Source organism: Neofelis nebulosa, chromosome 14 (assembly GCF_028018385.1).
Source record: "Neofelis nebulosa isolate mNeoNeb1 chromosome 14, mNeoNeb1.pri, whole genome shotgun sequence".
Lineage (NCBI taxonomy): Eukaryota > Metazoa > Chordata > Mammalia > Carnivora > Felidae > Neofelis > Neofelis nebulosa.
In genome coordinates this window covers 72,173,817-72,190,229 of record NC_080795.1, presented here as the reverse complement: position 1 = coordinate 72,190,229, position 16,413 = coordinate 72,173,817, and the positions used below count along the sequence as shown (strand labels likewise).

The 16,413-nt window shown below is 48.8% G+C and overlaps 1 protein-coding gene across 5 annotated transcripts in view; it reads left to right on the top strand.

The window, feature by feature from the left end:
- The window catches only part of ASAP1 (ArfGAP with SH3 domain, ankyrin repeat and PH domain 1), a 352,683-nt gene that overhangs the window by 318,725 nt on the left and 17,545 nt on the right, over positions 1 to 16,413 (top strand). For 3 of the 5 annotated variants that reach the window (XM_058699087.1, XM_058699085.1, XM_058699089.1), the window contains one exon: positions 10,446 to 10,616. The exons of the other annotated variants lie outside the window; for them this stretch is intronic. In XM_058699087.1, the coding sequence (XP_058555070.1) occupies positions 10,446 to 10,616 (171 nt within the window). The remainder of the gene's footprint in view (positions 1 to 10,445; positions 10,617 to 16,413) is intronic. 5 annotated transcript variants of the gene reach the window in all.

The window sequence follows — 16,413 nt, the reverse complement described above, 5'->3', positions numbered from 1 at the left end:
TGAACAGTTACTTTTCTCTGCACTAAGATGTCTCTCTTCTGAAGATGTTGGTAGTTACGAAGCCCATCTCGTTCTGTGCTCACAAAAATGAGGTGGGTGCTACGGTTGCTGGCATCCGGCAGACAAGGGGACTGTGGTGCAGAGATGTGGGGTAATGGGCCTCCCGTTCTCAGATATCTGTGATTCTCGCCCGGGTCCTATATGACCTGAGCCCACACTCCTGTGATTTCTGATGAGGATTGTTCTTCCACGAGACCCTACCTGGGACGAATCTTACCCAGAAGAGGGTTGCTGTGGAGAGAGCGTTGTCAGATGTCTCCACTGGGCTAGCACCGAGGGCTAAGGGTCCACTGCCCTGTTCCGTAGCAACAAAGCACATGTCCTGTATGTTGAATCCACAGAGAGTGCTCTGCTCTGAATGTCCGTGCGTTCCCACCTGTGCAAGGACACACTGAGACACAGAAATGGCAACATTAAAGGGTCACCCCAGCCGGGGACAAATTGAGCGCTAGAGTATAGCTTTGGGTTTGGTCTCAGCCAGTAAATCCAAGTGCAGGATTCTCCCAGTGTGCTCAGCTCATGCTAACACAGGTTCCAAAGGGCCTCTCTGTACACAATGCCATGCCTCTTTGAATCACACTGGGGCTATTTTCTGAGAAATGTGAGCTTTATTCAGAACAGCATTTTTTCAGAGCTCATTCTCCATTGAAATAGTGTTATAAATGGGAGCTGTGTTCTTAGACCCCAAATGGCCTCATAGATCATAAAATAATGGAGAAAAGTTAAAATAAGGTTTTGGCATGAACAGGACTCATCAAAGATAACTAGTGATCATAACGTAAGAGTAACAGCATGCATGAGCCAGTGGTTTAACCCGTCAGTGTTTCTTTTGCCATTCCATACGTTGTACCAGAAGGTATATACATAAGACATCAGAATCCATATTGAGACACTGACATCTCAAGTTGCGGATCTGTTCTGCACTGTGAGAGTACTATGTTGCTGCCCACCTCTGGGTAATGAGATTTCCCCATCAGAGTAGCAATCTCCTAAGATTTCTGTACCCAAAGAAGACCACGAAAAACCTCCAGACCATTCTAAAATAATCAAAGAAATTACTCTGAACATGTTCATATCCCTGATTGTGGTTACCCATGTGGTAGTGTTGACCTATCTAGATAGATAGGACGGGCCCGCACCTGTTGAGGGAACCTCCAAGTAATGGAGAATCTTGAAAAAAGTCTAAAGGAGAGGACACCAGAGTCCTGGGGGCCAAGAGACCACCTCACCTCCCTTCACCCCTTCCTGTAATCTCATCTCAAGGGGACACAGAAACCCACAAAATAACACTATCTGACTTGACGCCAAGCATCTGTCTCCTGCCTGGAATAAATTCTATCTAGCTCTTTACCAAAGGCCTGGAAGACAAAGACCAAATGTGTTAAGTGATCCAGCTGGTAAAACAAGGGCTCGGAGACTTGGCCGTAGCCACCATGGTCAGCTCCGGACCGGCTACACTTCCCTCACGGCCCCGCCCCAGAACTCCCAACACTGAGAGCAGAAATCCCTCTCTGCTGGAACCTGAGTGTTCCTCCAGGCTGCTCATAGTGGGACGTCGGATGCAGAGAGAGCCAGGCAGCAGGGGCTCCCCTGGACTTTACGCAGGGGAGCTGTGCCCTGCAGCCAGCCTGGCTCATGGGCCCCCACATTTGGAAAAGTGACCATGTTTAGAATGGAGATCTTAGAAGACATTGTTGAGGGTCAGCTGACGCTCTGTGCAGAGAGAATTCTCCTCTGTTTTATGGCCCTTACATTTTTTTTTTTTTCAGTTCATTCTGTTGAATTGGTAGAACCATTTGCATGAAAACAAGGATGTCTTGAATCTGTCGTTTGGTTGCTCATTTTCCACGGAAGTGATGTCGATGTCTCTGCTTGTGGCAGCAGCCATTTCCACACCGTGAATTTAGGGCTCTGGTGGATGGAGGCTTCCGGTGAGGCCTAGTGGACACTCATGATCCAGTCCCCGCTAATAAGAGGAGTACAGAGGGGAAGAGGAGAGAGAGTTATTCTGAGTCTGCACAGGAATATTTTCCAGAATCTGCAGCTGCCTCATCAGAACGCGAGGCAGTGTGACCTCAGCTGCCGTCCAGCAAAGTCTCCTTGTGCTCGAGCAGGGCTGCAGTTGGAGTGGGAAGGCTCAGCAGTTCAGAACCCCAAAGTCGCCACTCTTAAGCCTTAGACAGACACATTTTGCTGCCTAACCTCTTCAGACCTGTGAAGCCCAGCAAGTTTAAGTCAAAGCTGCAAAAATTGATTTATGCAGAAGGCACTACCTCGTGATCCACACCTGCCCCCCACTTTACGGTTAGGTCTATTAAGACTGGAAATTCTTCCAGCTTGCCAAAGTTAGGTCTTTCATCTTTCAGCTAAAATTAATGTCCTAGAACCTGGATTTCTGAGAGCCAGAGGGAGCTGAAAGGTGATCGCAGTCCGCAGCCCATCATACAGCTGAGAAAACTGAGCCCTGGGAAGGGTGAGGAGCTGATCTGAGATCCACACAGTGGCTGTTAGAGGATAGAAAGTAAAAAATGGGCCTTAAGCCTCACCAAACCAGACCTTCTAGTGTCTTCTTTTCCACACTGAGGCAGGCCGTCAGTCACTGCCTTGCGTTTCTCGCAGACTTGCCCTGAGAATCCAGTGAGACAGTGTGTAGGGAAAGCATTTGGTAAAAGACAAAGCTGTGAAGTCCCATGAGAGGCGCCCCTGGGACTATCCGGCTGTGACCACAGACCTCTCTCGGGCACAGAGGACGTGGTGAGCAGCATGGTGCCGTGCTTGTGCTTGGTTGGTTGGTTGGTTGGTTGGTTGGTTGGTTGGTTGGATTTAACTCTGTTTCTAAGTGGTTTTAAGCTGTAGAACCGCGGTTTTCTTGCATCGTACAGTTCCACATCTTTTACGTAACAGGGACACAAACCGGAGCTGACGCGAGGCGTTATGCAGGTTAATGAGAGGTATGGGAAGCATCTAGCCGAGCGTCTGGCACAGAGTGAGTGCCCCGCGAGGACACTGCTGCTCACACCACAGCCACCCCAGCTCCTCGGCTCCAAAAAGGCTCCTCTGGGGAGAAGGAAGCCAGGGTGACGTCACCCAAGTCCCATAAGTGAGCAGGTGCTCTGACGCGAACCTGGTACAGTGCAGGTGCCTTGTGCTCAAGGAGAGGCTTTGTCAAGTAAATGATCAGTGAATGCTAAATCTGACCTCAGGAGGCTTGTTTGAATTGCTTAAAAGAACTAACTTTCCAAAGTTTGAGAAACACGCACCACTGATGTTAATCACGGCTTTCTCCCATCCGCTCACGGAGTCGGGACCCTAGAACCCGCCATTCCGTAGCCCCTGTGTCGGGTAAACACCTGTACGACTTCGTGCCATTGCACTGACGCACGGACCCAGCAGGCGGCCAGCACAACACGGAGCATGGGGCTGGCAGGCCGAGGGTCCCAGTGAGCACTCGCTCCTGGGTGCTCACGTCAGAGTGGTGGGCCAGGTGCCCCCTCTGCCGTCAGCTCAGGTGAGGACACTCAGCACCCTCCCGAATCCCAGAGCAGAGCTCGAGAGTCACGCACTGTCTAAGGCACATCAGCCTGTAGAGCCGCACTGCGGGGGCCTGGGCAGCCGTGAGCCCCTGGCGGGCAAACCTCACTTCCTCCTCCTCCAAGAAGCCTCTTTCCCTTGGCCCACCCAAGAGACAGGGCCCCTTCCTCGAACATGTAATCCTCTCCCAGCCCTGGGCTCTTTTTAATATTTAGCTGATCTTGCTGGGCTCCAGATTCTTCACGTGAGAAACAGGATTGGGTGCCTGCCTTGTTGGCTCACTGCTTGGAGACACGAAATAACGTTCATAATGACGAGCGCATAGCAGGTGCCCGTCGGACCGGGATGCTTTTGATCGTCCTGCATGCGTTCAGTTCAACACGTGTTCTGGGCCCTGGGAATACAGCGAAGAAGGGAGAGAAGGCCGCGAGATGTGGCCTGTGCCGCGTTGGAGGAGGAGGGCCAGGGAAATCTTCAGTCGCTGTGCTGCAACACAGGGGCTGCGAGTGAGCTGTCCTTGCCCCTGGCACGGAGCAGGTGTGCTGAGTCAGTACTTTTGAGCGAATAAACAGCAGGATCAGTGAAAAGCTGTCCCAGAAATGTGTGGCCAGAGTCAGGAGGGGACAGGCCTCTATCTAACATGACATCAGATATCTTGGGCGTGTGTGGTTGACTTGCTGAAAGTCTACAGAACACATGGGGCATTAGGCCCCAACATGGTGTGTGAGTGTCTTAGACCACATTCCTGCGACTTTTCATTTGAGGTCTGGAGCAATAATCAGGGCAGAGAGGAGGTGTCCTCAGGACGTGAAGGTGGCCTGTTGTCATCAAAGCACATTACAGGGTGACTCCAGCTTGCCTAGGAATTATTTTCCTAGTAGCAGCATTATTCATATATTGATGACTTTGCAGTTTCCTCGGTGGTTTGGTTTTTTTTTTTAATCTCATGGGAAGATAACCATTTGAGTGGCTCCATATTGAACCTTTCCACAGGCTGTCATGCTTCATCCATGTTGGATTTTTTTAATTTTTTGGCCCGTTTTATCAGTCTCCCCTGATCCTTTTGAAAGCGTGGCACATCTGTCTATCCCCTGCCACTGGCCACGTTGCAGGCCACGAGCGTGTCCGGGATTTTTTGCCCTCAGCAGTGGCCACTGGCACAGGCTCACGGACTAAAGTCACCTGACCACCAGGTGTGAAAAGGGAAGCAGAGGGAATCTTTGTTGTTGTGCTTCTTACGTAAGGAGATGTACGAGTAATTGTTAAAGAACCACCCTCAGGCCCTTGAATCCAGGTACTATCCTGTTTTTATTGGTGTTCTGGAAGGAGATTGAAGGATGGAGAATAGCTAATGCCGTGTTGTGTGTAGCGCAGTATCATGGCTGACTTGTACTGCTGTGCCGGAGTCCCGCCCAGCCCTGTCGCTGACTGCGCGGCCTCCCCACATACTCCCCTGCACCTTGCCGTGCCTCTGTTTCCTCATTTGAGTGTGAGGATAATAGTGCCCTCCTTACGCACACAGGGTCCTTCTTGATATAAATACATGTGTCTCCATCTTTTTTTTTTTTTTAAGATTTTATTCATTTTTTAAGTAGTGATACCCAACGTGGAACTCGAACTCACAGCCCCAAGATTAAGAGTCACATGCTCCGCCAACTGAGCCAGCCAGGCACCCCTGTCTACTTTTGAAAGTAACAACTGTTAACTTTTCAGCTCTATACCGTCAAAAGCATTTGTCTTGTCCAGAGTTGTGCAGGTAGAATTTCTGCTGTTAGCATTTACTGTGTCTGGCATGGCATGTTTAGAACATGTACCTTATACTTCTGTAGACAGTGTTCTCAGAAATTGTCAAGGCAATTTTTAAAGCTGTCTTCTGGGTCTTGTTTTCTTACTTGAAATTTCAAGGCTGTGCTTGCATTTGGCCTTCCGGCATGGCAGACCTCTACATGTCTTGTTTTACTAAAAACCAAATGTCCATGTAGGACAATGAAAAAGCATCCTCCTAACTTGTGCCATGAATTATTTTCATGCAGTTGTATTGACTGTTCAGAATGGGCCAGGCACTGAGAGACATGAAGACAGCATGAATCTTGCCCCGAGGGACCTTCCAGCCTGAGAAAGAAGAGAAAATCGAGCTGTAATGAAGCGTAGATATTAAGTGCCATTTAGCTTTGTGGAAGGTCCCAGGTAGAAGCAGTTGCCCCAGGGCAAAGGGGAGGGGTTAGAGAAGGCTCTGGATGAGGTTCCATTTGAGCACACCCTTCACAGATGGGGTGCAGAGGTGAGGAGGGAACGCAGTCGGCCCAAGGTTCTGGCAGGGAGGACGTGGGGTCGTTCACAGGAGGAGAGCAGGGTACCATCAAGGATGAGTGCCCGGCCTCCAATCACACACAGCCAGATTCGTGTGCTGTGCCTGGCCACTTTCCTAAACTCTCTGAGCCTTGGGTCTCTGCCACTTTTTTTTTTTTTTTTTTAACGTTTATTTTTGAGAGAGAGCAGAGGGGGGGCAGAGAGTAGGAGACCCAAGCCGAAGCAGACTCCAGGCTCCGTGCTGACAGCAGAGAGCCTGAACCGTGAGATCATGACCTTAGCCGAAGTCAGACGCTTAACCGACTGAGCGACCCAGGTGCCCCTGGTCTCTGCCACTTTATAAGGCGAGTTCTAGATAATGTGTATAAATCTCTCCTGAGTGTTAGGTCAGACACACAATACTCAGGAAATGGTAGCTCTAGAGAATTTAGGAAATGTAGAAGGAGGTTTGAAAAGCATGCCAACAGTGAATTTAGGAATGGGTTTTTTTTAAGAAACAGATTTTAGGTGTACATGAATGACTTTTCAGAGGCTAAGTGGATTCCTTTCCTTGTTGTTGAAGATAAGAGTCCTGTCTGGTGAGGTTTCGTTTAAACCGTCTCTGTAGTCCGTGGATGTACTATTTTCCTGTTAGGGGGCTTTGGCGAACAGAGGAAATACCAGTTCGTGGGCGGGTCTCAGGAAATAGCTGCAGGCTTTTGGGAGCGTGAGTGGTTGGACCCTCGACCGAGAACAAGGGCTTTGCAAACTGCCCAGAGTGAGCATAGCGACTTCGAGATGGATAGGGACCTCACGTGCGAGCTTCCTGAGCTCTGGCCGTGTGCCGGCCACACGTCCGAGGTACAGACCCCATTTAGGGCCTCCCCGAACTGATGACATTGAGGTACTCATGACAGCGCAGCCCCCAGGAGTCCAGCAGGTGCCACTAGAGCTGAAGGCACAGCACAGCGTCCGAACAGAGAGGCCCAGAGGGCTCGTGGCTTGTGGAGCAGGGCCCCTGCCGTGCAAACTCTCAGAAAGAGCTGAGTGAGTTGTCTCCTCTGAGAAAGACCTTCCGATAACTTCACTAACCTCACAGTTATTTATAGCAGTTTTGGAAGCTTTTTAGAGCCATATTTTTAAGCAAAAAGAAACGATAATTTGACATGATAGCCGATATTAGTGGCAAATGACGACTGGGGTGTTTTCTCCTTCCTTCCCCAGGCCCTAACAAGCTGTCCATGTCACCTCCAAGTGTCCCCCACACCTGTTAATCTTGCTTCTCAGCCTTTTTTGTGTTTGTTCGATGCTGTGTTTATTCTTTCTATTTTGTTTTCTTTTGGCTCTCTTTATCCTGCCAGAATTGCTTCCTTCCTAAACCAGGACTCAGATTATTTTGCATAAAACATCCCCTTTAGCATTTAGAGACTAGTTGCTAATTTTAAAAGTCTTCTGAGCTTTTTAAATCTTAAAAATATGAAAAAAAAAAAGTTTAAGTCTGTTTTTCTGGGGCCTCTGTGCTGTCAGCGCAGAGCCTGACACGGGGCTCAAACCCAAGAACTGTGAGATTGTGACCTGAGCCAAAATCAAGTGTCGGATGCTCAACCAACTGAGCCACCCAGGTGCCCCTTCAGCCTTTTTTGAACCCGTGCCCCACCAGCCAAGCAGATTTTATGACACCTCCCCCCTTTTCTGTAGCTTCTATTACAAAACAACAGGTGTATCTGCGTGTGTGTTTTCTGGCCATGGAATTAGATTACTGTATTGAATATTTCTTTTCAAACTTAACATGTCCCTGCTGTTTCCCCCTATTTCTAGTGTTTGGTTGGTCACTCCAAGTGAAACCCTTCTGTCTTTCTTAAGAATCACCAGCCTCGGGGCGCCTGAGTGGCTCAGTCAGTTTAGCGGCCGACTTCGGCTCAGGCCATGATCTCATGGTTCATGAGTTCAGGCCGCGCATCGGGCTCTGTGCTGACAGCTCAGAGCCTGCAGCCTGCTTCGGATTCTGTGTCTCCCTCCCTCTCTGCCCCTCCCCCGCTTACGCTCTGTCTCTCTTTCAAAAAAATAAACATTAAAAAAAATTTTTTTTAAATCACCAGCCTTAAAAACATAGAAGTAGCAGTTCATTCGTCCACATATCCAATACTATATTAACTAAATTCAACTTACTGTACACCAAGCCAGAAAAAAAGCCTGGCCCGGATAGAATTACAGTCTGGTGGGGGAGACAGGCACTAGACAAATAAACAAAAGATAAGTGATTACAGTTGAAAGAAAGTAAGACAGAAGTATGTAATCCTGTGTGGAACACTAATCCCTTCATCTCTGAAATGCTGGCTCAGGAGGCTGGATTTTGCTTGGTTTGTGGTTACAGGACGACTCTGTGGTCTGATGCCTCCTGAAATCAGGTACACCCACAACTTTGCAGAGACAGAGCCCCATTAGTGCCTTGTCTTTGGCAATTTTTGTTTCTCAGGGTTTGGAGCTGATGGAATGACTTTTAGCTGCACTGCAGCAGAAAATCCCTAGGTGGCGATAAAGAGAAAAGTACTAGAGAGAATTTCCTCATTGTGTATTCTCTATTCTCCCTTTATTTCCAAGAGGAAAGTTCACTTCCTAATACGGAGCCCTTGCTGTTGTTACCAGTGTTGTTTTCCTCCCGTGAGCAGCGCACGAAGCGCAGTCCTGGCTTTCGGGAACAGCGGCGTGAGGCGGGCGAGCACTGCACCAGGCCCAGAGACCTGCACTCCACAGCCTCACGCCTCATGGTGCTGGAACCTTCCACACGCCACACTCCTGCTTTCCTGACTGTGGAGTGGGGGCAACAGTGAAAAACCAACGGCAACAGCAAATACGAACACATTTTGAGAAGTTACAAATCTTTACACAAATGGAAGGCTGTAGTAACAGTCACTTTTTGTTGACAAAATAGTTTCCACAACTGGAGTGACCGGTGCCATACTCGGGTGCTAATTTGGAGGAACAGCAGGGCTTCTGTCACATGTCACATCAGCAGGACAGAGAGGCTAAATTGTATAGCGTGGGCCATTTTATCCTAAAGCAGATTTTTTTAAAAATTTTTTTAAAGTTTATTTTTGATAGAGCGAGAGAGAGAACGAGCAGGGAAGGGGCAGAGAGAGAGGGAGACACAGAATCCCAAGCAGGCTCCATGCTGACAGCGGGGCTCAAACTCCCGAACCTCGAGATCCTGACCTGAACCAAAACCAAGAGTTGGACGCTTGACCGACTGAGCCCCAAGCAGATGACCATTTTACTGAGATTGCCGGTACTGACTTCCAAAGCGAGACTGTCTTTGAGAGTCACTGGTGCAAGTCATTGCTGGTACTGACCAGGAATCGACATCAGAAACTATCGAGGCTTATTTTACCAAAGAAGGAAGCCAGAAGTAATTGAGCTTTTCTTTTAATACACAGAATGTAAAAAGCTCTTTTGGAGCCTTTCTGGATCACCAGGTATCTACTGTCCTCGTTAAAAATTTGGTATGGCAGTCGTTCTTAGCTTTCTTTGATGTCTTTCCTTTCTTTGTTTTTTGTTTTTCTTTTTTAATGCTTGCAGAAATAGTTGTCTGTGAACACAGTTAAACCATAAACCTGGTAATTCTCCATAAAGAGATGTTTGTCAAAGTGTGCAACACACAGTGCCTGGCACACACCAGCCACTTCAGTGCGAAGAAACAAAAAATACCATAATACTAATCCTATAACATCTCTCAAAAACAACTCGTTTTTCCTTAAAACATTAGTCCAAAAAGTCAAGTTTTACCGTAGTGGGGGTGTGTGTGTGTGTGTGTGTGTGTGTGTGTGTGTATGTAATATTAATTTTTTTACTGCCATCCTGTCTTCACCTCTGGAGAAAGTTGAGTCTTTTTTTTAAGTCTATAGAAACCAGTGTCTAATTTATATAACTTTTTCAAGCTTTCAATATAGTATGTGGTTTATGATTTCTAGAACAGTTCAGAATCGGGGGAAAAAAGAGTTTTTGGATTTCTCATTTTCCCAAGTAATTCTCTACATTAGATCCTTCCTTCTTGATAAAAGTCATTAAGAACTTTTTTTATGCCAAGTTTTCTGACTAAAAGAAAAAGTTGTAGAGAGAAAAATCCTATGCTGTGAATATTTTCATGTTCCGCCGTGCGGCCCCCTGAAGGGTTAGCCTATCCTTTGTTCTTTCTCCGTTGATTCTGCTGGTGGTGCTTTGTTCCTTCTTCCTCAGTAGATTTTATGATGGTCCCACTAAGTTGTCCATTTAAAAATGTATGTTTGATTTTTCCCACGGTACCTAAATCACCTAACCCCATTAGCAGTCCATGGGATCGGCGTTTCCTTAAAAGCACACGCTTCCGTTTCTTTTCTTGTGATTTTTTTTTTTTAACCAGCAATTTGGAAACCCCTGTTTGTGAGTGACTGAGCTGATGGGGTTGGCCGTACCCAGCTTTGAGCTTTGAGCACCATATACCACATTTGGTGTCTGGAAGTGACTGCATACTGGCTGTTCTGTCTGTGAGCCTGGGATTAACCTTCCTGCCCCATTCGATTCCTTTCTAGGTCCAACTGGCCCTCCTTCAACACTCCCTCTAAGCACCCAGACCTCTAGTGGCAGCTCCACCCTGTCCAAGAAGAGGCCTCCTCCCCCACCACCCGGACACAAGAGAACCCTATCCGACCCTCCCAGCCCACTACCTCACGGGCCCCCAAACAAAGGCGCAGTTCCTTGGGGTAAGTCATCCTGAAGTCAGGGCCCGTGCTGCCCGGGCCAGGCAGTGCGTGGGGTGCAGTGGGCAGTGGACACTTAGCACATCCAGCAAACGGACCAGACCGCACACAGGCCGGATGAGGGCTTGGATACACACGGGTGTGATTGCGTTTAAGGCCAAGAAGCATCTGGGAAAACACTTAGGCTCATTTAAAAACCAGAGCGATACGTGAAGTGCTGAGCATTTCCGGTGCACCTGTCACAGAATCTCTTGCAGTCACTGTAGCAACGCTGAGCAGCGGGTATCACCAACCTCGTTGACGGATGAGGAAACAGAGGCCCAGGAAAGCCGCGTAATCCATTCTCACAGCAGCCAGAATATAAACCAGAAATTTTTCTCAAAATATAAACCAGACCTAGTCACTTCTCACCTTTAAAGCTTTCCTGCTGTGCTTCAGGGTGAACGCCAGCTCCTTGCCCCGGGACCTAGAGGGCTCACCTCTCAGCACCTCCCCTCTGTGCACGGCCCACCCTGCGTCTTCACGGCATGTCAGGCACACCAGGCTCTCCCTCCCGAGGCCGGTCCGCTGCCTGCATCCGTGTCGTGTGCTTTGAGAGTCTGGCTCCCCTTTGTGCTTCTGGGCTTGAACGTTTCTGTTTCCAGCTCCCCTCTCGACAGGAGCTTCCTCCCCACCCGTTTCCTTTAGAGCACCTGATCACCGTGGAGAAGTACTCTGCATTTGGCTCCTTGGTCTCTCTAGAATGTGAGCTCCATGAGAGCAGGGATTTTGTCTGTCTTCTCTTTAGCGTTTACATGGCCTAGAATCTAGCCTGTGTACGGTAGGTCCTCGGTAATCACTTGAGAATAGATAAATGTTCACAGAGTCCGTTGGTGACGTTGACAGGGGACAACAAATTTACATCCACGAGGCACGTAATTTCCACCCCGCCTACCTTTTTAGTTCCCCAGAACTCTTCACTAGCCCACAGCAATTTAAATCGGGAAGCAGGAGTGTCCCCAGTGCCCAGGGGGTCAGGCCCATGACAGGCATGCCGAGAAAGAGCAGCTGTACCGAAGGAGCACGCTCGTTTGCCTGGGTCACCTCCTTCTGCCATTGAGTTTCACTGCAGCTTCTCTTTCCTTCGGTTTGAGAGCGTAACTGATAGGTAATTCAGCTGAATGCATTACGAGGCCTCTTCAAAAGCCTGTACTAAGGCGTCCTGAACCTGGGGAGCTCCTGGAAAAAGCCATACTTCCCCATTTGCAGGTTAGCACACGTCTGTCATCTGGCCACAGTGCCACAGTGTGTGTGCGAGTATGTCTGTGCCTTTGGCCATTCGGCTCACATGTGTACGTGCCTGTCGTTGGTTGCCTCTCAGCCCATCTGCTCAGGGAGCCCCTGGCCTCGTGAGGGAGGCAGGCAGACAAATGAGTGAGTGCTCTGTACTCTTTAGGGCTCACGTGTCCACTGCATCCTGTGGACATGCTGAGAAATCGTGTCAAACTGCAGGGAAAGCTTTGTGGAGGGCCCTGAAGAGTCGGTCCCCCGGTGAGACAGGCCAGGGAGGAGCAGTGGGGGATTCGCACAGCCACACACTGGTATATCGAGTGTGCCCTCGACCTGTCCATGGTCGCCTTCCAGGGCCTTCAGCCATCCCCAGATCTCACCCAAGAGGACTTTGCAGACCCAGATGACATGCCTTCAAAGGGCACACCCGTGCAGATGTTCAGACCACAGATCATAAACTTTGATCCTGTTGTTGAATCAGTTTTTATTTCTGTGTAAAGTTCATAGTGCCTTATTCACCTCATAGGCGCAGTCGGCCTATAATTAATTGTATGAAATCTGTTTTTTGGCTTAGGAATCCTCACTTTCTTAGATAACTTTCACATCACTCAGCAGCAGGCTAGTAGCTGCTGGTCTTATGTATGTTTTGTTCTTTGCTTTTGTGGACAAGGGGCATTTTTCATTAAGAAGCAAAGTTACCGCTTTAGGCGAATTAGTGCCACCAAAAGGGAGCCTTTCGAAGATGGGCGCTGAGTGGCCTGCTGGCCGCTCTCACCAGCTAGAGCCTCCCACCTACAGCCAGCCGTGAGGGGCAAACATCAGAATCTGTCTGTGGCATAGGGACAATTCTTCACGTCACAGGCCTTGGTCATCACTCACAAACAACCCCAAATAGTAATTCTGGGACTCTCAGGGTCATTCTTTCTACATCGGTGTGTGTGCACATACGTGAGATCTACTTAAAGGCACCTACGGACACAGGTATGGTAAGTGCTTGGTCCCTCCCTAGCTCTCTCCCACTGACATCATGTTCCAGAAGCTAGAGGCAGGATCCAGACTGATTATTATTTTTTTTTTTTTTAGCAAGTTTTTTTTTTTTTTTTTTTAATGTTGATTTATTTAGAGAGCAAGCACTCGGTGGGGAGGGGCAGAGAGAGAGAGGGAGAGAGGGAATCCCAAGCAGGCTCCACACTGATAGTCCAGAGCCCTACTTGGGGCTCGATCTCACAACCATGAGATCATGATCTGAGCTGAAATCAAGAGTCAGGCACTTAACCTACTGAGGCACCCAGGTGCCCCCAGGCTGATCATTGGTAAAACACATGGGGTATCAGACCCCTAGACCTGCTACGATGCCTCCAGCTTCCATCCATGGATCATCTTTCCAGTGCCTCTCTTGTTCCCCTAACCCTCCCATCTCTCCCCTGCCCGAGCTGGGGGGCCTTTGGGGACTATCTGAGACCAGGTTCCGGGTCTGGTAGGCAGTGGGGGGATACCAGCATGAGGAGGTAGTATAGTCACAGCCTCCTGGCTCCCCCGGGCCTCGTGTACCCACCCCCTGAAAAGCAACGTGCCTGCCCTATTGAGGTATGCCAGCTTCCCAGGCTACATTCTTTTCTCTAAGGTCTGAGCCTTTGCTCATAATGCGCCTCAAACTGGAATATTCAATTCGTGTGTGCTGATGCTTAGTCGTCCTTCCAGATCTGCTCTCCAGGGACGCGCCTGAGGGGCCTTCCCAGGCTAGCCACCACCTTACCCCCATTCTGGCCCCTCGGGCACAGGAGTTGCCACAGCGCTGTGTGCACCTCTCTTCCCCAGACCATTGTGAATTTGCAAGGGCCCGTGCTGTGTCTGTCTCAGAGTAGAGTGCTCCAGTGTGGACCCTGTGCCATACCCAGATCCTGATCAGTCTCTACCACCTTCTAGCCCTGTGGCTTTCGGCAGTTATTTTTTCATTCTTCATCCCTCAGTTTCTCTGGCTGTGAAATGGGGCTAGTTAATAGTAATTATCTAAATGTTTTTTGTCTTAAGTTTTATTTAAGTAATCTCTACATCCAGTGTAGGGCTCGAACTCCCAACCCCAAGATCAAGAGTCTCACGCTTCCCCGACTGAGCCAGCCAGGCACCCCAGTACTTACCTAATCTTGACCACAGTTCCAGAAAGTAGGAAATGCTGGGACCCTGACTTTCAGGACACTGAGACACAGAAAGATTAAATCATCTGCCCAAGTTGCCACGGCCGGTCCTCGGGGAGCCGGGATCCATCACCAGCCGGCGTGGCTGGGGAGCTGCAGTCCTCCCCTCGCCGGGCTCTGTTGTGCTGCACACATGGTAGCACAGTGATCCTGGGACTGTCCCCCACCTCCGCCTGGCTGTATGCCTCCTCGTCCATCTGTAGCATGGAGCCCTGGTGTGCGGGGAGGGCCGCTCAGGCCTTCTCCCTGCCAGAAGCACAGTGGCCGCAGCACCCAGAATAGCCCAGGCATCACGTTACTGAAGTCCCGCTCTTGTGATGAATTCAGCCATCTGTCTCGGGAGACCGCTAAGGCAGGCTTTTGTTTACAAAACAAAGTGGCTTATAGGCAGATTTGCGTTTTGTGGGGAGTTCGGTGTTTCAGGTGGGTGTCATTAAACCTCACCTTTGGAGATGAGTAATTTGTTTGTAACCTATTCTATAACAGGCCAACACATATTTTACTACAATTTAAGTAAAATTAATGAAGAAATGAGAACAAAGGAAGAACAAAGGTAACTAACACATAGTCCAGGAGTTTGATCTCTTCACAAAATGTGTAATAGAAGTTCACATACAATAGCTGGAAATAGACCATAGATTTGACACTGAGCTTCTTACCAGCAAGAGCAAAAACAAAAACAAAAACAAAAAAACCTCCAATTATCCAGTTTATGGCGGCCATAAGTTTAACCCACTTCTCATACTTAAGAGTCTTGTAATTAATACCTGAGAACCACTTGCCCCAAGACCTCTGTCCTTTGGCAGGTGTTCAGAGAAGTCTCTATAGCACACATCACAGGAAACCATAATACGTACTAAAAGAACATTCTGGAAGCCTGGGTTCCAATCTAGGTTCTACCAATCCCAAGCTAAGTGATCTCTGGAAACCATTAGGTTCCTTGTCTTTGTTCACTGGGATTTAAAATTGTATAAGCTTTTTTTTTATTGTAGAGCATATACTAGAAGAAAAACCATACCACAAATCGATTCACTTCTCTTATTTCAAGGCCAGAACTTTGGGTGAAAGCCTCAGTATTTGAAAGGTATACTTATTGGAGCAGTATTGGTTTGTAAAAGAGCCTCTGGACAGAAATTTCCCTTTTCTTCGGTTCCCCCACATATTTTTATGTCAGCTCCCTGCCCCCCACCCCCCAACCCCACTGTGCATGCAGCTCGAGAAGTTAATAATGGTGGCTACCGTCTGTAAATTGTTTCCCCTGCCCTGGGGCCGTGCACTGGTCCAGTCGTCATCCTATTTAGCCATCATAGCCATCCTATAAGATAGACACCATCACTGTCTCCATTCTATCAGTGAGGAAGTTGAAGCACAGAGTGGTGAAGTGCTCGTAGAAGATCACAAATCCACTAACTTCAGAGCTGTGGTATCAAGGCTCATGTATTTATCCACTTTTCCGGAAGATTCCTGGAGCCTGTGTGTCATTCACTCCTGGGCCAGTGCCCTCCTCTCTCTCCATAAATTCTTGGCCCGAAGTTTCAGAGCTAAAGTAGGTAGCCCCGAGTCTGCCACAACTCCTTCAGCTGCTGGCCCAGCATCTGTCTCCAGCTCTCTCTTACACCCAACTTTTGTACGCGAGAGGCCTTTTCCAAGTTGCGTGAAGAGAGGAAAAGGGATGAAACTGCTTCCGTGTTTTTGGTCCTTCCTTGAATACTGTCCTTTCTCCAGAAATATGTCTAAGCCACACTTTTCTTCCCAGACATGGCTCGTGGCCTTTGTCTGGCCACGAGATGATGGGATTCCTGGCTGCCAGACCACAGAGGCCTTCCCACCAGGTGCGGGGGGAATGCAGCTGTGGGCAGAGAAGCACGTGAGTCCTGCTGACTTCCTTCAGCAAGAGCCTGGTGACTGCTCCATGCCAGAGACCGGGCTGGCCAGTGGGGTCACAAAGACGACCAATGTTCGCCCAATGAGTAAATCCTCATCGTTCTGTTACATTCCATCAGAGAGCTATGAATAATCATTACCATTTGTGTTGCGTTTCCTGTGGCCCTCCACTGTGCCCTGCGCTCCATAATTTATCTCTTGTGATGCTCTTACCCATCTAGTGGGGTAGATACTGTTTGGTTCCCGTTATATAAATGAGGGGACTGATGCTTAGTAGAAAAAGCAGAGTAGTCCAAACCCCTACCCACTGGGTGATGGCTTGGCTGGCTCCGAAATTTGCACCTTTAACCACTGCTCTGTGAGTAGTGGTTGTAGGCTAAAAGGAAGGAGGGAGTGGTCAAGCCTGGCTAGGGAAGAATTCCCAGAAGTTGACTTTGGAGATCCTCTTTGCA